At 36.8% G+C, this 24,044-nt stretch overlaps 1 protein-coding gene across 1 annotated transcript; it reads right to left on the minus strand.

Moving 5' to 3' along the window:
* Nucleotides 1–646: 646 nt before the first annotated feature.
* LOC127125631 (auxin-induced protein 15A-like) lies at nucleotides 647–1,041 on the minus strand. The gene has a single exon (XM_051054410.1). It carries the CDS (start codon nucleotides 1,034–1,036, stop codon nucleotides 647–649), a length of 390 nt encoding a protein of 129 aa, XP_050910367.1. The 5' UTR covers nucleotides 1,037–1,041.
* Between the last annotated feature and the right edge of the window lie 23,003 nt (nucleotides 1,042–24,044).

Below are 24,044 nucleotides of genomic sequence, written 5' to 3' on the forward strand. Positions count from 1 at the left end.
TCTTCTCTAGACACACGACACACTAAAAGATGCCATCTAGGGCAAATAAACAAATCGGAATTTTTTTTTTAGAAAAGTTGGAAAACTGAATTTTTTTTTGAAAAGTATTAGGGAAAGTTAGAGAGAAGGTAGAACTTGTCTCTCATGGCATAACAAAAGTTCATTCCATTCCTTTTTTGTATTTCTTGAATACTCCGTATTTAGACTATGGTTGTGTTGATGTTCATTTAACATATCTTCACAAGGTCAATCATAAAAACCGTTTACCTTTACTAGAGAAATAATACCTCAACCCAAATTTCATTAGACATTTTCTCACTTAATTATCATATCCATGAGCTAAAGAATTAAAACAATATCATGAATTGAATTTATGGGACTAATTAGACCTATTTTACATAATCCCAAGAATTAAAACTAATTGAAATACATGAACTCAACTATTGTGATACAAAACAAAGAAGAACATATTTAACAAATTTAACATACACAACAACACCATCAATCATTATTGATAAACCAATTAGAAACTTCATCAAATCACTAATCTATAAGGTCAGATAAATTAATTGAAAACAATATCAATCTATGTGTATGATCTATGTTATCTAATCATGAAGATATAAGTCTAATATATGCACTTACTTCAAATCAACTCATCGAAAATATTTGCCATGTCAAACTTACAATTCTTACATTCAATAGCATTAACTATCTCATGAAATGCTGAAACACTGCATGGAACAACCAAACCATTTCTCTGTTGAAACCCAAATTCATTGTATGCTTTCTCCAACAACATCTTGAATAATGGATGTCGAAGGTAACTAATTGGAACCACGCATCTCTTTCGTTCTTCCCCAACATATAGTGCAAAAACACCTCTTTTTTTCGATCTTTTTTTCTTGGCTTTTGGCTTTTTTTTCTCTTCACATTCCTTCAATAACTTCTTATGAGCAGGGTCTTGGTCAACTCTACCTACAACCTTCACCTTTTTGACTAGTTTCTTAAGTGATACCATATTTTTCCCTATCATCTTGTTTAATCTAAATACTTTCAACTCAAAGAGATGACCATGATATGTAGAAGAATTGGGTATTGTGATTGAAGTGATAATGACTTATAACAGTAAAAATAATAATATTAAAGAGTTAGTTTCTAGACACTAGTTTTCTTTGATTAAAAAAACACATATCTTCAAAGAGACTAAGAAAGTTAGTCAATGTTACATTTATAATATACCAAATATAAGTCTTTGGGTCAAATCAAAATATTAATTTTTTTAGTAATATTATTAAATTTGTTAGTAATTACAGTAATATTATTTTTATTCATTTATTTTTTAAGAAATTTACTGACCATAAAAAATGTAAAATAAATAAAAATATATATATAAATTTAACCAATGACATTCACAAAAAATAATCAATAAATTAAATGAAACTTCAGAACTAATAATAAACGGCGAGAACGGGTCATTGACATGGATTTTATGTATTTTTTGTAATAAGATATTATTAGAACACTACTAAAAAATGAAATTTAGAGAGGTAAGTTATACACTACTAAAAAACGAAATTTAGAGAGGTAAGTTATAGAGGGAATAAAAATAAATAAATAAATAAATAAATATATATATATATATATATAATATATATATAATATATAGAGAGAGAGAGAGAGAGAGAGAGAGAGAGAGAGAGAGAGAGAGAGAGAGAGAGAGAGAGAGAGAGAGAGAGAGAGAGAGAGAGAGAGAGAGAGAGAGAGAGAGAGGAGAGAGAGAGAGAGAGAGAGAGAGAGAGAGAGAGAGAGAGAGAGAGAGAGAGAGAGAGAGAGAGAGAGAGAGAGGAGAGAGAGAGAGAGAGAGAGAGAGAGAGAGAGAGAGAGAGAGAGAGAGGAGAGAGAGAGAGAGAGAGAGAGAGAGAGAGAGAGAGAGAGAGAGAGAGAGAGAGAGAGAGAGAGAGAGAGAGAGAGAGAGAGGAGAGAGAGAGAGAGAGAGAGAGAGAGAGAGAGAGAGAGAGAGAGAGAGAGAGAGAGAGAGAGAGAGCTGAAATTATGTTACAAGTTGTAATTAACTATTGATTTATATACTAACCCAAGTCCTAATTCAAACTAAATGCAATTGAAATTAAACTCAAATGCATGCATTTAACACCATCCTCGAATTCATGTTTAAGTTTGATAATCAACAACACCAATTACATCCCTCAAATTGATGAAATATTCAGTTTTGATTGCTTTGGTTAGTACATCTGCAAGCTACTTATGAGTGCTGACATGAACAACCTCAAGTACTGAATTCTGAACTTGATTGCGTAGAAAATGGTACTTAATAACAATGTCCTTATTTCTTCCATGAAACACTGGATTCTTGGTAAGACTTATGGAATATTTGTTGTCAATCATTAACTTGACTGATTTGCTCACTTTAAACTTCAATTCCTGCAGAAAATTCATCAACTAAACAACCTGACAAGATGATAAAGCACCAACTATGTATTCAGCTTCACAGGTTGACAATACAACCACTGGTTGCTTCTTGGAGCACAAAATATTGGAGTTCCTAGATACATAAACATTTATCATGTAGTTCTTCTTTTGTCCACTCTGTCACCACACCAGTCTAAGTCTGAGTAGCATGTCAACTCAGCAACATCTGACACTCCATATGAAAACAAAATTTCATGCCTCAGATTCCCTTTCACATATCTCAGAATACTGACTGCAACTTGGTAATGTGACCACTTTAGTTTACTCATAAATATATTCATCATTCCAACTGCATAGCAGATGTCAGGCCTAATGTTACACAGATATCTTAGACAACCAGCCATCTGTTTGAAGGTTATAGCATAACATCCTCACCATCATCATCAGAGTCCGCCATCATGGCACTCTGTAAGACTTCCCCTTTAAAATCAATCTCAGTATCTTGCAACAACTCAAAGTCTGCAAGTGTCATTGGTATTTGTCTAACTCTATGTGGTCTCTATAACTATAAAAGTTCACCTTCATAAGCATGACCACCTTCAGAAGCCCCACCTTCAGAAGTTCTACCTTCATAGGCTAGATCACCTTCAGAGGATAGATCACCTTCAGAGTCAAAGTCACTTTCAAAGTCAGAGTCATCTTCAAATTCAGACTCTCCTTCAGAGTCAAAATCACCCTTAAAGACATATCTCCTTCAGAGGCAGAATCAGACTCTAGTGTTGATATTGCATAGAATTGGATTGAGACTTGCTCCAATCCCATGTTTCTAATTCGTTTACTATGACATCTCTGTTGACTTCAAATTTTTTGATGGCTGTGCAATAGACCTTATAAGCACTTGTATTGTGGTAACCTAGAAACATAACTTTGCTTTTGTCATCCAATTTCCTTCTAGTAGCATCTGATATATGCTTGTAACATACAAAACCAAACACCTTGAAATGGTTGACATTTTCCTTTCTACTAGTCCACTTCTCAATGGGAAATACTTCCTTTAAATTCTTTGTTGGACATCTGTTGAGCACATATGCTAATGTGGCAATTGTTTCACCCCATAATTGCTTAGGTAGATTCTTATTCGTTAGCATGCTCATTGTCATGTCAAACAGAGTTCTATTTATCCATCCAACAATACTATTATGTTGTGGAGTGTATGAATCAGTCACCTCATGATCAATACCATGTTCCTCACATAACTTCTTGAACTCGTTTAGTTGAACTCATATCCACCATCAATTCTGAGGATCTTTAACTGTTATCCACTTTGATTTTCAGTGTTCACTTTGAACTTCTTGAACTCAGTAAACACCTCATGTTTGAACTGAATGAGTTCTACCCATGTCATTCTTATAAACTCATCCACAAATGACACAAATTACTTGTTCCCTCCAAGTTAAGGTAACTCAAATGGACCACATACATTACGATGCACCACACCCAAATCATGAGTTCGTCTTTGAGGCATTTATGATGAGAATGACAATCTTGGTTGCTTTCCTCTCGTGCATATATCGCATGATTTCTCTGGTGCCACAATCTAATGAATTTCATGTACCAGGTTCTTTGAACTCAAATGTCATAAGCTTTTATAGTTCAGATGCCCCAATCTCTTGTACCACTACTCACTTTCCCCTTCAACACTTCTAGCATTAAGGCATTGAGTGTCTATTGTTGCAACATTCACCTTGAATGTTATGTTTCTTCCAAGTTTGGACTGCATAATCAGCTTCTGATTAAAGTCATACAACTTCAAGAGATTGTCCTTCATGGTATGGAAAACTTGTTTCAATCAACTGACATATACTCATCAAATTGTTATTCATGCCAGGAACATACCATACATCCTTGATCGATATAGTTTTGCCATTATTCAATTTCACTATAACATTTCTCATTCCTTTAGCATTCAGATACTCATCATCAGTACATCTGATCTTGGTCTTTTTACCAGAGTCAAAATCAACCAGCTATTGCTTGTTTCCAGTTAGGTGGTTTAAGCAGCCAATGTCCATATACCACCAGTCTACCAATGATCCATATATATTTTCAGATGCCATCAATATTCCATGTTCATCATCAGAATCTCTTCTGCCTATGTTGGCTTCTTCACCCTTACTAACCTTGTTTGACCAACAATCAGCAGCAAAATGGCCAAACTTGTTACAGTTGTAGCACTAAACATTTCTCTTGTTAAACTTATCATTTCCCTTCTGAACATTCTTATATTTCTTATTATAATTGGAAAGTTCTGACTTCTGAACACCACCACCATAGTTTTTCTTGTTCTCTAGTCATGCTTGCTTCTGGTTCTTCTTTCCAGAATAAGCTTTTAGGGCCAGATCTTTCAGAGCCTTTTCTATCTTCTTTTCAAGGTTTCTTTCAATCAGGCACAACTCTTGTGCCTCTAAGCTACTCTAAAGATCTTCAATTCTTATGGTGTTGGTATCTTTAGAGTGTTCTACGGCTACAACTATGTAATCAAACTGAGGAGTAAGAGATCTCAGTACCTTTTCAATGATTACTTTTCAAAAGATTTTCTTCACAATATTGCATTTTATTTGTGACCACAATCACTCTAGAGATGTAATCTAGCACCTTCTCATTGTTCTTCATGTTGAGATTTTCATATTGCTTGCGTAGGAACTACAATTTGACCTTCTTCATCGATGTGTCACCACCATAGCATCGTGCGAGTGTATCCTACGCCATAACACTTTTTGATCCTGCTTCCTCGTTTCACATTGCATACTTCTTTGTGCTTCTGTTGCAATTTCTGTAACTGGCGTGTAACCGTCATTGACGAGATCAAAAACATCTTGAGCTCCAAAAAACACATGCATCTGAGTCGACCACCGATTCTAGTTCTTTTCGTTAAATACTGGAAGCTTTGTGTTCAAGCTACTGTTTTCTTTGTTCATCTTTGTTCTTGTGCAAATCACTCAGTTCTTACCAACACTCGTGTTTTCCAAATCCTGAGAGTCAAGATCTGTGATTCTCTTCGATTTCAAACTTCATTTCAACACAAATTTCAGAAACGAAATCAATCACACACTCACTACACTCGTGTTTCCCTGTGAATCGAACAAGAGCTTCTGATATCAATTGTTGGAGTTCAACAATGAACCTCAATTAACAATGCACAAGAATGAAGAAGATGAAGAACAAATGCAAAGAGAGAGAATGAAATATAACTAACTTTCTCAAAATACAAAATCTAAAATTGGATTACAAATTATAACTAACTATTAGTTTATATACTAACCCAAATCCTAATGCAAATTAAATGCAACTGGAATTAAATTCAAATACAAACACATAATTTGAGATGAATTACTTATTAGTATCCCTGTTAGTTCTTTTGAATAATTTTTATCAATCCTTCCCAAGAAAATTGTAGTTGTGCAAGTTTAAGGTATTGTTGTTATTTGTCATCTATGTGAAACATTGTCATATGGATATTAAGTGAAAAAGAACTAGGAAGGAACATAGTTGTTGAAAGTTGTTGATGTAGTTGCTATTGTGGAATTGAAATGAAACTAATCATAATTCATACTTTTTTTTCTAGTTTGGTTGAACCAATGATTATTACTATTTTAATAATTTTCTAAACAATCGTTTTCGTTACTTGTATAACTCATTTGAATTGAAAATTTTCCCATCAAATTTGAGTGTTTAGAATTTGTACTCATGAATATGTCAATGAAAAATTGTGTGGCAAGAACCTTCCATTTATAGTGCATATTCTTTTTGTGAAATTGAAGATGATGTTGTCTGCTCATAGTTAGAAGTAAATGTGGCAAATAAATCCATTGAGAAAAAATATATTTAATTCATATGCTAAATAATCCATCCAATTCATCATCCATTATAAATAAAAAATTAGTCAATGAATTTCGTTCAATATAAATCCAATTCATCCCACAATTTTTTTAAAATATACTATTGGATGGACTATTTATATATTTAAATCCAACAGTAATTTTATAAAAAAACTAAAAAATATTTATAAAATGATTAATTACTATACACTGTCAATGTAAAAAGATTTACACTGACGATTCATCACCGTCACTCGTTTGTATTATTTTATAAATTTTTAAAATAAAAGTCAAACTTATTTTAATATCCAACGTCTAGGATTCACTGACAGTGTAAAACTGTCAGTGTATTTCAATTAAATCCTTTATAATTTTTTTTAAAAAAATTAAACAAAATATTTTTTGAAAATTCATCGCTTAATACTTTTTTACAATATTTTGTTTTAAATTGCTTAAAAATATTTTTAGAAAGATCTCTCTCTCTAAAAAAGTGTATGATTTTTTTATTTTTAAGTTTTATTTAGATTAAAAAAAATCTTAAAATATATATTTTATTATTTATTTTATTTTCAATTCTGTTTATTCGTTAGGTATTCTCCTATTATATAGGTTGACCGTTAGTTCTTTTTCTGTATATATAGTTAGCTTTTGTAATTATTTGAATAATAAGAGAATTATTTTTTCTTTAACGAGAATTGTTAAATTAGTCTTAATACGGTATCACGAGCAACATATTTTTCTCTTCCTTCATTCAATTCTCACTATGCTCTACATTGAATTTTCTTCTTCCAAGAATCCTTTTTCTCTACACGCATCATTTTGCATGCTTGTCTTCTAGATTTTCCTCTGACGCACCTTATGTCGTATCTCTTCCTCTTTCGTGGCATCCTCTCATTCGCCCTATTTGGATTCTCTTCTTTCCTCCCACGAATCTACAATCATCAAAAATACATGTTTTTCTCTCATGCAAAATCTTTCTCTTTCTTACTCCCTTATTCTCTCAAAATCACCTAGTTTCATACCCAACAAACCCTAATTTTCTCTAGAATTCTTATTCCCCTTCAATCGGTCATCTTTCCTAACATAAACCGTCTTCACCATCCATCCTTTCAGTTTTCCACATGCTACCTCCATTTCAAATTCCCAAGAACCATGTCTGAACCCAATTTTATTGATTTCTCCACTAACCCTTCTAACCCCTACTACATACATCCAAACGAAAATCCCACCCTAATTCTTGTTACCCCGACCTTAGACAACAAAAACTATCTATCTTGGACCCATTCGTTGAAGGTTGCTCTTATTTCCAATAATAAACTCTGATTCATCAACGAAACTTTCCCCAAACCTGCTGCCAATAATCCCCTCCATGATCCCTGGATTTGCTGTAATAATCTTGTCTTATCATGGCTTTAAAGATTTGTTTCAGATTCTATTGCTCAGCCAATTCTCTAGTTCGACAACACTTTTATAGTTTGGGAAAATCTCATAAATCGATTCTCTGAATGTGACATCTTTCGTCTCTTTGATCTTCAAGATGACCTCATCTGTCTTCAACAAGGTTCTCTTGACATCTCCAACTATTACACTCAATTGACATCCATTTGGGAACAAATTGATACATACCTACCTGAAGGAGAAGGGCGATCCATAACGCAGCGGAATTTAAAATTTCTCCTTTAGTGATCCTTACGAATGGGCATTGATCGGTCACCATTTCCATTGAATTCCCGCCGCTAATCCGATATATTTTCATCACCTTGGTAAGATTTATGTTTGTTTTTTGTTGCATTTGAGTCAATTAGCATGTTTTGTTGATATGGTATTGCATTACACTCGATTATGAGTTTATGTCAAAAAGATCTCGTTTATGCTTCGTTTGGTAGTGTCATTGTTACAGGTTTAAAAGCAAGAATGGTGAAGTTCTGGACACTCTGAAGGACAAAAATATGAAAAAACAGCAGGTCAACACGGGCACCCGTGTGCCACAACACTGCCCGTGTTGTTGATCAAGCAGAGCAGAGAGGGAGCAGAAAATAGAGATCAACACGGCCACCCGTGTGCCACCACACGGCCGTGTTGATTAAAACAGTGCATTAACACGGGCGCCCGTGTGTAGGGACACGGCCCGTGTTGTTGCCACTGTAACTTATGCTGAAAATAATTAATGCTGAAGAACAACACGGCCACCCGTGTGCCACCACACGGCCGTGTTGATTGAACGCAGTTTGGAAAACCTAATTTTTGCTGTGTGAACCGATTCTGCTCATTAAGGGTAGTTTGGACCTTTAGCTTGGAAGGGAGTGATCTGAAGCTATAAGAAGGCTTGGAAGAGAAAGAAGAAGGGACCTTTTTACAGACGAACGAAAGCATTGCATTGGAGAAGATAGCGAATACGACGGATTTGAAGACGGCGAGATTCAAGGGTATCAACCATTGAAGATCAAACTCTCATAATTCTTTGTAATGTCTAATCTTTACTTTATGAGTTCTTTAAGTACTATGAGAGGCTAAACCCCCTGATGCTAGGGGGGTGGTCCTGATGTTATCGCATGTTATGAATTTGAACAAATGATTTCTTGATTACTATGTTACTTATTTCAATTCAATTGTGTGATGTTATTATGCTTTTGTATCGGACAAATACAAATTGATCTACGACTTTTAATAACAGGACTGTGATTGTTAGGGTTTTCACACAATTGGGTTTATGAATGCATCATCTAGGACTAGTAACTTTCGTAAATCACCGTAAACCTTGATACTATGTATGATTAAAACCAATGATTAATTGAATGGACATTTGAGTAAGAATTGGTAGTTTAATAGTTTCTTCCTTAAGGACTTAAGTAAGAACATTCTGAGGTTAGGTGATTGAATGTTTCATATGTATTAAGAAAATCTTGACTGAATTCATAACCGGTTAACTCAACCACTCACCCTAGCATCTTTTATCTTAATCAATTATTTTTACTCTTTATGTGTTTACTATTATAAATTCCAAAACAACCAAACCATTATCTTTTTGTTCTGATAGAATCAAATTAAAATAAGTATTTCCTACGCAATCCTTGAGATCGATACTTGGAAATAAAACTCCTTATTACTACATCGGTAAAAATAGTACACTTGCTATTTTTCCGATCAAGTTTTTGGCGCCGTTGCCGGGGATTGCCAAACTACATATTTTAATTTCTATTCTATCGAAATTTTGTTGCTCGCCAACCAAAATTTTATCTGTGACAATCTTGTTAGTCAATTCTAATATTTTTCTAACTTGTGTATGCGAGGTAAGGCCTCAGCAGATTTTTCTTTTTACGCAGATCCCGAAAGAACTCTTCGCGCTAGACTAAGACAAGCTAAGCGAGAAAAAATGGAAATAGAAGGAAAAGCAGAGAAGGAAGTTGTTGCAGTGCACTCAGAGAATTCAGATTCAGAAGCAGAAACAACTCCCGAGGTCATGGCTGCAGAACCACCACCACCAGAGAGACTTCTCGGTGACTATGGTGGAAACAACACTGCGGGTGGTCGTATGACAATTGTCAACCAACCGGTTAATGTGGAACAATTTCAGCTGCATCCCAGCACAATTAATCATCTCGAAAGGCGGTCCTTTTCTGGAAGAGTGAATGAAGATGCCAACAAGCATCTCCAAAGGTTTTTAACTATGAGCACAACGCTGAAAATGCCTGGACATATCGAAGAAGCAATAAGGCTTCGTATGTTCCCATTCACTTTAGCAGATGAAGCCGAAGAGTGGTTCTATTCCTTACCTGCTGGTAGTATCACTACATGGGCGGAGATGGAAACAACATTCTTGCATGAATATTTTCCTGCATCAGTGTTGTCGCATTACGCGAAAAAACCGGCGGGAAAACAAGAACAACAGAGCCGCCACCGTGCGTTATTTATCCCAAAAGAGGGAAAGGAAACGCTCGAAGTAAACCTAGGAATGACATGGTCTCGCGACCAAAGAGAATGGGATCGGGAGTCGGTTATGCGAAGGGAAGGTATTAGCACCCCTACGCATCCGTCGTACTCGACGGGATCCACGCACAATAGGAAGGAAAATGGTTGCTAAAACACTGCTCAAACACACGCACACTGGCTGAAAGAGACACAAGAAAACAGACAAGACTGACTCGGCAGGATACCGCATCCTGGGCCTACTTAGTCTATCAGGCATAGACATCAGAGTCGAAGTAGTTCGGACCGGGGAAACGACACATGCTCGCTAGGATATCGCATCCTATGCATACGTATCTCCTTGGACGAAGGAGAATCAGAGCATTCGTAGCTCGGCTAACACGCACACAAACAAAAGCAGGCAAAGGCAAACGTGGAGCCTGAATGCCAATCACTGGTCTTACATCAGCATTCGAACCAACAAACACACACAGGAAACCAACTGCCAATCGCTGGACTTACGTCGGACTCCAACCAGAAAAGGAGAAACAAACTCACACAAACAAAACAAAAGGGCGCCCGGAGAGATCAGCTCATCTCCTGCCTACGTACCTCATCTGGTATGAGGATCAGGGCGACGTAGTTCCCCTACGGAGGGACACAGGACTAGCCTAACCAGATAACAGAGGGAGACACAACACTAGGGAGACTACGACTCGAGCCTAGATGTTATTATGCAAAATCATCCCTAAGTTAAGGTTTCTAGCTAACTTGCACAGGAAGCAAGCCTATCCTAAACATGACTTGCACAGGAAGCAAGCCACACCTAACCTAACTTGCATAGGAAGTAAGTTAAACTAAACCTAACTTGCACAGGAAGCAAGCTAAAGCAAACACACAAACACAAGTAGCACACACTATATGCAAGCAATGGGCTCAAACAAGGTTAGGTTTTAGTCGAGGGGTCATATCAACCTCAACAAACAAACCACTGGAACTGGGTAGTGTTAGCTCTTAACCTTGCCATTGAGGGGATAAGGTGAAGCAGATGAAAGGAGATGAGGGGTGTGCCTCATTGCTCTTATCCCTGGTCAGGGAGAGCATTTGAATATCAGAAGGTGCGGGAGTTCAGAAAGTAGGAACTCTCTCCACAAGTTAGACTCGATAGATCTTGAGTTTTTACTCGCTATGCATCAACACAGGTAGTGTGAGCAAGGTGAGTGACACACAGAATAGTAGGAGATAGGTTGCATATCTCTTGGATTCTACCAATTGCCTCTTCACTTAGGAGGTCTTTGCATATGTACAAGGACAATTTTAAACAGTCACAAACATTGCCTCTTAAGGAGGACTTCAGACAGGTGCCTGGCCAAGTAACAGGCCAGGTCTTCCAGACTACATGAAGATGAGAAAATATACCTCAATGCAAATTGCTATTCAAGCAAAGCAAAGCAAAGTTCACAAGGAACTATAAGCAACTAAAAGTACCTGAAACCAGTCAGACAACATCAGTATTTAATTCAAAGTTAAATCAAAATGAGATAGAAATCCACAGTCAACACAGTCAGTTAAATGTGCAATGCACAAGGCTCAAGCATATGAGCCAAGCAAGCTACAAAACAAACAAGTTAGTCATGATAATCAAATCAAACTCATTCAACTTGTATAAGTTTCTTTGGGCAATTGCTTCTTAACCTGAAAAAATGAACTCAAACATGAGCAACAGGACCACTAGGACAAGCCTAGGGTCAAAAGGGGATGAGAAAGTCAAAACAGCAAATGGCAAGTGTCCAAAATCAAGTTCAAACAATCAAGAAACAAACTCAATTGGTTCCACAGTCATATCATTCATCATCATCATTTCATAAGCAAAATAGGTCAAGGCATGGCATATGGAAGCTCATAGAAGTCAACAGCAAGACTCAATTCAAAATCAATCATAAACAGTTCCAAAAATCATAAAATAAATCATGATCAAACATAATCCATAGCATGGTAAGCACACCAAATTTCAACTCAATTGGATCATGGGAAGTAGGGAAATGAAAATTAGAAAGGCAGGGCAAGTTCAAACATGCTCAAAGAAGTCAACCAAACATGCACCAACTTGAATAAATCATAAATCAATGATAGCAAATGAGAAATGAATGGGACTAAAACCATGATAAACCTTAAGATGTCTACTAATCACATGACAAATTTCATGTCCATCCAATAATGTATGAGAATTTCACAAAGCATATGGCATCAAGTGTCACAAAAGTCAACATTTTGGTCAAGCAGGGGAGAAAATTCCAAACAATTAGGAAATGCCATCAATAATTCCATAAAAAATCACATGTAAACTAGACATCCATAAGTATGTTCATGCAAAAAATCAGACCAAATTGAGTTCATTAGGCAAGGTAGAAAAAATCATGAAGTTGGACATCAATGGTGTGACACAAATTGTCGCACCCTAATTCAAAAAATCATAACTGACAAACCAGCAAAGATAAATTCACAAACTCTACACCAAAATCACCATGAATGTGTCTAGTTTAAGCACAAAAAATTTGGAAGCCATTGGATAAAGCATCATCATTTCACAATTGATTTGGCAAAGTGTACAAAAAATGGATACATGAACAAAACCCTAGCACAATTAAAAATCCATTCATGTAAAAATTCTGGAAAAAATATGATAATAAACTAGAGATTGAGATGAACAATTTGAAAAAAGTCTCATTAATTTTGGATTAAAATTGGATGACTTATGAATTTTGTAAGTTTGGTCACAAAATGAAATGAATATTGAAGAAAATAACATGAATTAATGGTTTAATGGCACGGAATGGCATTTTTGAAATTATGTAGAACTATAAGTGAAACGCAGCGTATTGAACAGAGGCGTGGCAACCGGCTATTGGTCATGGCAATAAAACAGTAACATCCACATGCAAACAACAACCAAACACGAAATTCTGGAAATGCACTTAGGGTTTATGAAGCTACAGTAGCAACATTCATCTTCTTCAAAATCGTGGAAAATTTTCTTGCCCAGAAATGGAAAACAGACATATCATTAGAACCAGCAAACAACATACATCATAAATCCAACCATCATTTTCATGGAATCGAGCTAATATGGAAGCATCATGCAAAAACAACAATGAACATCAAACTTTAAAAACAAAAATTCTCACTCAATAAACAACCATTTTGCACGATTTAAGCTTCAGAATGACCAGCATAGCAAACTCTATCATAAGCATAGCATGATTTAGTGAATGGTTAAGGTCGAATTCTTACTTGATTTGAAGAACAATTGTGATGTAGTGGTTGTTTGGCTGTGCAAGGCAAAAACAGTTGTTCTACAAGGTTGGTATTGATGAATGGTGGAAGGATTTCAGCTCAGCAGTGTGGATTCCAGCTCAAAACCAAATCTGCCATGAATGGAGCTTGGAAGTAACAGTGGCTCAAGAGGCTTCACAGCTGAAATTCGTGGCTTGCTATAGCTTCCAAAAAGTTGGTAAATGATGGACAAACCAAATCTAGCTCGAGCTCTTTGAAAGTTTTCAGAAAAAATGCAAAATGAAGAATATGAGTCTTTGAGAGAAATGAGTTTTTCTGTTTGTGTAAGAGTGGCTGCTAGGGTTGTTTTGCAGAAAATGGAGCATATATAGTCTAATTAAGGTTGGTTAAACATGATTAATGGAAGTGGTAAACAGAATTTGGTGAGAGAGGTGTTTTGACTAATTTGTGAACTTAAGTCAAATTGTATGGCATGGCTCTTACAGCTGCGAATTTGGGCTTTGAGCAAATCCAAAATGCAATTTCTGGTCATTCTCAATTGGCAAAAGTTGTTGGAAATGGTTATTTTGCAAAGTCATTTTTCAACTCACTTGAATTAATTCATGCTAGTTCAAAAATGCCATTTTGATTGGTGAGTTTTTGGTAAATGGTGATGACAAATTTGGAAAGAGGGAATCAAATGTGACTTGTAGCAAAAAACCCCACCCAATTTGGCCAAATGGTTTGGAAGATATGGCCTTTTGAAGTTCAAAAATTTTTGAGAATGATTTGATCATAACTTTCCAACCATAAATGGGAATTGAGTGTTCTTGGACTTTTTGGAAATGGGAGAACAAGATCTTCAACTTTCATGTTGGGCAAAAATTCATTTGAAGCTTGTATCATGATGTAATTTTGAGGAGAAGAAGTTTCCATTTTTGGCAAATTCCAATTACAGGTCAACTTTCTATTTTTGGAAATTTCTTGTCTGACTTCAAATTCTTCCATGATGATGTTTGACATGTTATATGAGGCTTATATGGACATGATTGAGGCCTCTCAAACCAATTCCCACCATCAAATCCCTGATTAAATGCACATTTGACCAACAGTTGACTTTCTAGGGTTTCTGGTAGACTGCACACTGACTGATGACTTCTGAGCAATCAAACCTTGACCAAATCACTTCAAAAGGACCCCTAGGTCATGTGAACATGTTGGGACCAACCCTAGGGCCTTGGCTCAATGGAATTTGTACTTGCTTGCTTGACTGACTGATCTCCTGACCAGTTTGACCTAATCCAACTGATGATCTTGCACTTGGGCAAAGAGACAATGCAATGTTATGCAGTGGACTATGTTAATGTTATGACCTAATATGAAAATGTATGTACAATGATAGGTGCAAATTTGAGGTGCTACAAGTGTCACTGAGAAAAAGATACGAGATCCTAAACTTCAAGCAGAAGGAGGGTGAGTCACTAGGAGATGCCTATAAAAGATTCAAGAGAATTCTAGTGGGTTGTCCTACTCACAACATGGATGAAACTGAACAAATGCAAATGTTTGTCAATGGTCTTCGAATTCAAACAAGACAAATCCTTGATTCAGCAGCTGGTGGCTCAGCCAACTTTGCAACAGCCACCGGTATGAAGAAGATAATTGAAGTTATTGCCTCGAACGAGCATTTAGAGTTATATGACAGGGTATCAAGCAAATCTGCAGTTATTGACTTGAAGCTTGAAACAAATAAACAGGTGAAAATTGAAGAAGCTGTTGCTGCGGAGGTAGAGAAAAGGTTGAGAGCACTAAACATAGGTGCTCAGAAAGTGGCTCAAGTGCAACAGGCACCGAGTGAAGTGTGTGACATTTGCAATGGACCACACAATACTGTTCATTGTTTTGCAACACCGCAACAGATCGAAGATATAAAATTTTTAAAGCAAAACAATTCCTACTCCAACACCCACAATCTGGGGTGGAAAAATCACCCCAACTTTGCATGGAAGGATCAGAACGGGAATGTGCAACAGCAGGTACAAGGTCAATATCAAAACCAATATCAGCAACAGCAACAACAGGTCCCTAAGAAGGCATATTGGGAGATCACAATTGAAAAGATGGCAGCTAAAAATATGCAATTTGAAGAAGAAACTAGAAACAATCAGAAAAATACCACCGCCTCCCTAAGGAATCTCGAAGTTCAGTTGGGGCAGATAGCACAACAACTGGCAAGTTCTCGAACACCAGGTTCCCTACCAAGTGAAACAGTTCAAAATCCGAGAGGTCAGGAGAATGTTAATACTGTCACGACGACAGAGAAAGAGGTTGTTAAAAAGAAAAAAATTATATCACCGAGCGAGCCGACTAAAGAAGAAACTACAAAAGGAACTAAACCGGTGATTAAGTTGCCCTACCCTCAGAGAGTGACAAAGAAGGAACCTAGTGAGTCATACTTGGAGAAATTCATGACAATGTTTAAAAGGATTGAGGGTCATATGGCCTTGTTTGAAGCACTTGAAAGGATGCCCATGTACAAGAAATTCGTGGAAGAGGTAATGGCTGAAAAGAAACCAACCACCGAAGAACAGGTATCCGGTAAGGAACAATATAATGCAAACTCCCTGGAGCAGAACATTCCTAACAAACAAAAGGATCCAGGAACCGTCACAATACCTTGCACAATCAAAGAAAGAACCTTCAAAAAGGTACTGATAGATTCTGGAGCTAGTGTGAATCTGATGCCATTATCGATCTATCACAGACTGGGTATTAAAAATATCAGTGATATAAAGACCAATCTGAAGTTTGCGGATCACTCAAGAAAGGATGCGTATGGTATAGCTGAAGATGTGCTGGTAACAATAGTTGACTTGACTTTCCTAGTCGATTTTGTAATCCTGGACATACCTGAAGACAATGAGGCACCCATTATTCTAGGTAGACCGTTCATGAAGACGAGTCGATGCAAGCTCGACATGGATGAGTGCACGTTAACCTTGAAAGTTCACAACAAGGAAATAACATTGAATGCTATTGAAAACCAGGAGATGGAGGAAGATACAAAAGCTCAGTATCAAGTAGGCTTAATCAGGACATTGAATACTATCAAAGTCTCACCACTGCCAGTAGCCACCCTAAAGGGAAAGAGTCCTAAAACTGAAAGGATAGTTAAAAAGGAATCGTGGCACAAAGGAGTCCACACTGATAAAAGAGACAACATCCGAGTTGTAGACAAGAGGTGCAACAAGGTTTTGAACCTGAAATACCCCCCATGATAAGGGAAATGAACCGTCGAGCCATGCGACGTTAAACGAAGCGCTTCGTGGGAGGCAACCCACGCGTTTGATTTCTAATTTATTTTGTTTTTCTTTTTCTTTGTGTGTGCTAAAATTTTGTGTAGGGGAGGAGGAGAATTAAAAGGGCAAAGTCACAAACACCTCCAAATGGAAGGAAACCACACAAGTGCAGTAAACCAACAGTAGTCGCTGTGAGTCCTTTGTATCTGGATTTAAACATTGAGGTCAATGTTTAGTTTAGGTGTGGGGGGGTTTTTCCTTTCATGTTTTATTTCCATTGCTTTTGTTGTCGTCGTATTGTTTTTGTTTGTTTTCGTTGTTGACTTGTGTGTATAGAGTGATGAGAAATGGTTGGACGAATCCGGGATCAATGGTAGTGGATGAATGACACTCCTCAAACTTAGGCTGATAAGGTACCCCGGAAGTTGATGCAACCTTGAGAAAAGAAGTCGGACACATTTTGGGGACACCGGACCAAGAAAGCAGTATGGAAAGACCAAGTCAGGAAAGAACCACATAACACGAAGAGATTTCAGAGCTTGCAAGCTAACCAACATGGTGAGATCACAAAAAGTCAAACACGAAATATCAACATGAGAGTTCAGCCAGGTATGACTTTATCACTCTGATTTTGCGTATGTCCTGTTGACACGTCACAACATAACAACACACACTGAGGCAAGTTGTTTGTTTAGCCAGGGCCTTTCTAGCCATCCCTATATGTATGTTTCCCTTCGTAAACCCCGTTGAGCCTTAGACATTTTATTCATTGTAAACCCCATGTTAACGTTTAAGCATCATTCATCATGAACCCCCTGTTAACTTTTAATCATCCATTTCCTTTTGTGTCATAACTCGGTATGATTGTGTGAATTGCAAGATGTGCAATAAAACTAAGTTTGGGGTGGAAATCTTGAAAGAGAAGGCAAGTGCATAAGATGAGATCATACAAAAAGAAAAATAGTATGTATTTTCTTTAAAAGAAAAAAAAAGAGAAAAAAAAAGAGAAAAAAGAAAAGAAAAACAAAAGAGAAAAATGCACTTGCCGAGACCGTAGATTCTAACAGATATAAAATGCTCGGAAAATTTGAGTAGAAAAAGAGTCAAAAGAGTCAAAAGAGTGAAATTAACCCCCAGAGTATATGTGATGCACAGAAAAAGAAAGAAAAATCACACAACATGACTACCGAGTTCAAAACCCTTTGTTATCCAATTTTTTGTTTATCCCACCGTACCCAAGCCCCGTTACAACCTAAAAAGACCTCAAAAAGTGTGTGGAATCTGCTGTGGTAGTGACATTAGAATGTATTCAAAGTTAAGAGTTTGGTATTGCATACTGTGCTGTGAGTGTACACACCTAACCCTGAGAGATATTGTGAGTGTGTGAAAAGCTTGCAGGTGAAGAGGTTTTGGATGTGGAAATGTGGTAAACTGCCTGAATCGGAAAGACCTGAAACTCGATTGGAAAGGAAGAGCACAAATGGTGAAAGACTAGGTTGCATTGTGGAAAACGAATTCGGGGGTGACCTTTGTTTGGACTCAATACATCACTTGAGGACAAGCAATGAGACAAGTTTGGGGTTGTGATCGGTCACCATTTCCATTGAATTCCCGCCGCTAATCCGACATATTTTCATCACCTTGGTAAGATTTATGTTTGTTTTTAGTTGCATTTGAGTCAATTAGCATGTTTTGTTGATATGGTATTGCATTGCATTCGATTATGAGTTTATGTCAAAAAGATCTTGTTTATGCTTCGTTTGGTAGTGTCATTGTTACAGGTTTAAAAGCAAGAATGGTGAAGTTCTGGACACTCTGAAGGACAAAAATATGAAAAAACAGCAGGTCAACACGGGCACCCGTGTGCCACAACACTGCCCGTGTTGTTGATCAAGCAAAGCAGAGAGGGAGCAGAAAATAGAGATCAACACGGCCACCCGTGTGCCACCACACGGCCGTGTTGATTAAAACAGTGCGTTAACACGGGCACCCGTGTGTAGGGACACGGCCCGTGTTGTTGCCATTGTAACTTATGCTGAAAATAATTAATGCTGAAGAACAACACGGCCACCCGTGTGCCACCACACGGCCGTGTTGATTGAACGCAGTTTGGAAAACCTAATTTTTGCTGTGTGAACCGATTCTGCTCATTAAGGGTAGTTTGGACCTTTAGCTTGGAAGGGAGTGATCTGAAGCTATAAGAAGGCTCGGAAGAGAAAGAAGAAGGGACCTTTTTACAGACGAACGAAAGCATTGCATTGGAGAAGATAGCGAATACGACGAATTTGAAGACGGCGAGATTCAAGGGTATCAACCATTGAAGATCAAACTCTCATAATTCTTTGTAATGTCTAATCTTTACTTTATGAGTTCTTTAAGTACTATGAGAGGCTAAACCCCCTGATGCTAGGGGGGTGGTCATGATGTTATCGCATGTTATGAATTTGAACAAATGATTTCTTGATTACTATGTTACTTATTTCAATTCAATTGTGTGATGTTATTATGCTTTTGTATCAGACAAATACAAATTGATCTACGACTTTTAATAACAGGACTGTGATTGTTAGGGTTTTCACACAATTGGGTTTATGAATGCATCATCTAGGACTAGTAACTTTCGTAAATCACCGTAAACCTTGATACTATGTATGATTAAAACCAATGATTAATTGAATGGACATTTGAGTAAGAATTGGTAGTTTAATAGTTTCTTCCTTAAGGACTTAAGTAAGAACATTCTGAGGTTAGGTGATTGAATGTTTCATATGTATTAAGGAAATCTTGACTGAATTCATAACCGGTTAACTCAACCACTCACCCTAGCATCTTTTATCTTAATCAATTATTTTTACTCTTTGTGTGTTTACTATTATAAATTCCAAAACAACCAAACCATTATCTTTTTGTTCTGATAGAATCAAATTAAAATAAGTATTTCCTACGCAATCCTTGAGATCAATACTTGGAAATAAAACTCCTTATTACTACATAGGTAAAAATAGTACACTTGCTATTTTTCCGATCAGGCATGATCAGTGATAGAATCGTTACCTCTTGTGGCGATTGTAACCTGTGATGCAGATCTACAGAGCGATCACGAACGTTGAACGATGACAACGCCTCTACTCAGTCCACACGAACGGATTCCTTCAATCTCAGTGCTAGCTGCTACGAATGAAGGCTTTGAGTGAGAGAGAGAGAGAGAAACGAAATTGCAACTGCACAAATGCTTCTACACAAGGGTTCTATTTATAGAACCACTTGTGTGGGCTGCAAGCTAAAAAGCCCACTCAAGTGTATGTGGCCCATATCTTATAATATGCCAAAATCACTTAAGCGCGTGGTACCTTACCATATTTCGTATTCTACTTAAGTACACCGTACCTTACGATGTTCTACAATTCACTTAAGGGCATCCTACATTACGGTATTCCTTAGTTACTCTATCTCTCATCAATCCGTCCTTTTCTGTGTGACCTTGTAGGTTTTCGCGGCATTGGCAATTATATTAAATCACGTATTTAACATAATAAATAGTGAGTGGTATCTAACAACATATCACTGCTACCCAAGACACGAAAATGTATGTGATATGACAAATCTGGTTGTGATAATACTTAGATGTACAATTACCCTTTTGCCCTTATATTTATATTGAACACAAGGCATAGACCGTGTCATCCTTGTCCAGTTCAATATTGGGCCCATAGACATTTATCCTGTTATGCAGGATGAGAAAATTCCATCTAGGTCACTCATGTCCCTTAGCATGCTTCATGGAGTACCCATCAACTGTCTTTATGGTCATCCAGTTACGGACAATGTTTGATCAGTAATAAGGCACTCGACTCTACATCTAGGGTCCATAGTGGTTTCAGGTTGAAGGGTGGTATACACCATTATCACCATGAGAATAACTTATGACACTTTGCATAACATTCTATATAGTATTCTCATAGCGGGTCAATCTAGTATAAATATTACTCTTAATATTCATACCTATGTTTAAGACTTGATAACTCCTTATCCATGATCCATGAGATGTGATCATCAATCTATATACATAATAATCTTAATGCTTTAATGTTATCCCACTTCACAATAAAGCTCGACTATGGATACTTTAAGAATAGTGTCCTTATGTTTAATGTGATCTCATGATTAAGTCACACTTGATACATTAAACGGACTATCTATTCTAGGGACTTTATTAGACAAACATAATAAAGAAAAAGCCTTTTATTATTAATAAATAATTCGATACAAGTACCAAAAGTATTGGCCTCTAGGGCTTACACCAACACTACCTACCCGACATTGTACATGTGTTATATTGTGCACTTGTGGTTCCGTTTCTGATATGCGGAAATTTCGCGACCAAGACAAGGTCCTCAAATGTCTAAAAAGACTCAACGAACAATTCTGCCATGTCCGTTCACAAATTATGACGATGAAGCCCTCACCCACCCTTGAAAAAACCTTTTCTCTAGTTCTTGGTCAAGAGAAACAACTCACCATCCAACTTCTTTCCTCCTCTGATTCTGAAACCCCTACTCTAGCCTCTCATATTCAACCATATAGTGGCATTAGACGTGGTTATCAACAATCCTTCTCCCGTGGGAGAGGTCGTCACAATTCCTATAGAGGTCGTGGCCCTGTTTCAAGTTATAATCGTGTTTTCACACATTGTGATCGAACCAATCACACGGTCGAAATTTCCTTCGTCAAACATGGTTATCAACTTGGCTTCCAAGATCATCCCAAAAATTCATATGTCAACTCAACCTCTGCCAAAACTTATGTTGTTGCTCCTCTTATATCCTCCACTATTAAGGTCTCAGATCAATATAATCAGTTGATTACCCTCTTACAATAACACCTCACCAACAACACTCATCCGCCCACCACTCCTCTGGATTCAAACTTCAACTTGGTGATTTCTTCGAATGGCAATGTCAACAACATTTCTCCCCCAATGGGTAAGCTTCTTACACCTTGGATAATAGATATTGGTGCTACACAACATATAACATATTCCATATCCAATTTTTCTAATTATCATAAAATCCCTACTTTCACAATGAAAATGCCAAATGATCATACGACTAATGCTACTATTTCTGGAACTGTTATTGTGTCTAACTTTATTACTCTTACGAATGTTTATTACATTCATTCGTTCATTGTTAACTTAATTTATGTTACTCAACTCATTTCTACTTCAAACTATTTTTAAATTTCCATACTATCAAATGTTTGATTTTGCAGAATTCATCCTCGAGAACGATTGGTTTAGCTTACCACTATGGTGATTTATATGTCTTCCATGCTCAACCTCTATGCTGTAATACTTTTCCTCTTTTTAGTAGCAATTTAGTCTCTTCATTAGAGCACGATGCTACCTTATGGCATCATAGGTTAGGGCACATTTCTGATTTTGTACATCAATGTATAACCACATAATTCCCCTTTATCCCTTTTAATAAAATTGGCCCCTGTGACATTTGTCACTTTTCTAAACAAAATATCTCCCTTTTCCTATTAGTCATAGTGTTTCATCTAATATGTTTGATCTCGTTCATGCTGACATTTGAGGACCCTATTCTATCACTCTATTGATGGACATCGTTATTTTTTTACCCTTGTAGATTTATCCAGTTTACATGTATAGTTTTGATGAAACTTAAAAGTGAAACACACAAACATATTTCTACTTTCAACTCCTTTATTGAGAATCAATTCAAAACATCCCTTAAATGCCTTAGAAGGGATAATGGTACTGAATTTCTTATGCATTTTTTTTTTTAATTCTAAAGGGATTCTTCACAATGCTCTTGTATTGAATGTCCACAGCAAAATGGTTTGGTTGGAAGGAAACACCAGCATATCTCGAATGTTGTTCGTTCTCTTTCCTTTCAAGTAAACCTTCCTATTTTTTTTTGACATTTTTCAATACAACATGTTATTCATCTTATAAATAGAATTCCCTCACCTTTACTGAAAAACAAATCCCCCTTTCAACTTTTATATAACAAGAATCTCCCACTTTTGCATTTAAAAACTTTTGGTTGTCTTGCTTTTGCCTCTACTATAACTGCTCATAGAATCAAATTTGACACTCGTGCTAGGAAAACTATTTTTGTAGGTTTTAAAAATGGCACAAAAGGATACTTGTTATATGATTTGCATTCTCATGATTTTTTTTTTGTTTCTAAGAATGTTGTTTTTTATAAATTTGTCTTCCCCTTTCATACTAATATTCGGCCAACCTACAACTTTCCTAAACCCACTACTATCACCAATGAACCTGATCTTGACCCTATCCTACCTTCCCCGCTCATTGCACCCCAACTTGAACCTACTTCACATCCTCATCCTCTCACGCATTCCCCTTATTATTCCCATAACAACAATTCTCTTACTTCCCCAACCACCCCCCCTAACCAAACCAACCCCTTCCTCCCTCTTTACGCACTTCCAATAGAATTAGTCGTCCACCTAACTATCTAAATGACTACTATTGTAACCTTCTGTATAACCACCCAACAACCAACAATATTTTCCATGATAATCCCTTCCATTTTTCCTCTGTCCTCACTTACAACAATTGCTCTCCATCACTTTTGCCTTTCCATCTCCACCCTCACTGAACCAAAAACCTATAACCAAGCCTCTAAACTAGAATGTTGGAACCGTGTTATGCAAACTGAACTTGATGCCCTCACATCCAAAAACACTTGGTCTATAGTTGAATTTCCCCCCAACAAAACACCCATAGATTATAAATGGATATATAAAATTAAATTTCATGCAAATGGCTCTATTGAGCGCTACAAAACACGTCTTGTCGCAAAGGGTTACACTTAAGTCGAAGGTATCGATTATTTTGACACTTTCTCTCCAGTCATAAAGCTCACCGCGGTAAGATCCTTACTCACTTTAACTTATGCCAAAGGCTGGTGTTTAGAGAAATTAGACATTAATAACGCCTTCTTACATGGTGACCTTTATGAAGAGGTCTATATGACATTACCTAAATGCCTTGTTTTACCCCCCTCTGACGACAACAATCCCAAAGTATGCAAGCTGCAAAAGTCCCTTTATAGACTTAAACAAGCTAGCAGACAATGGTATTCTAAGTTGTCTGATTCTTTACTTTCGATCGTTGATAAACATTCCCTTGCTGATTATTCTTTATTTACCAAACATCAGAATTCTTCTTTTATTGCTTTACTAATTTATGTCGATGACATTG

This window comes from Lathyrus oleraceus, chromosome 3, assembly GCF_024323335.1.
Source record: "Lathyrus oleraceus cultivar Zhongwan6 chromosome 3, CAAS_Psat_ZW6_1.0, whole genome shotgun sequence".
Lineage (NCBI taxonomy): Eukaryota > Viridiplantae > Streptophyta > Magnoliopsida > Fabales > Fabaceae > Lathyrus > Lathyrus oleraceus.

Bases quoted from the DNA above. Each gene is read 5' to 3' on its own strand.
- LOC127125631 (XM_051054410.1), bottom strand. From the start codon at position 1,036: ATGATAGGGAAAAATATGGTATCACTTAAGAAACTAGTCAAAAAGGTG.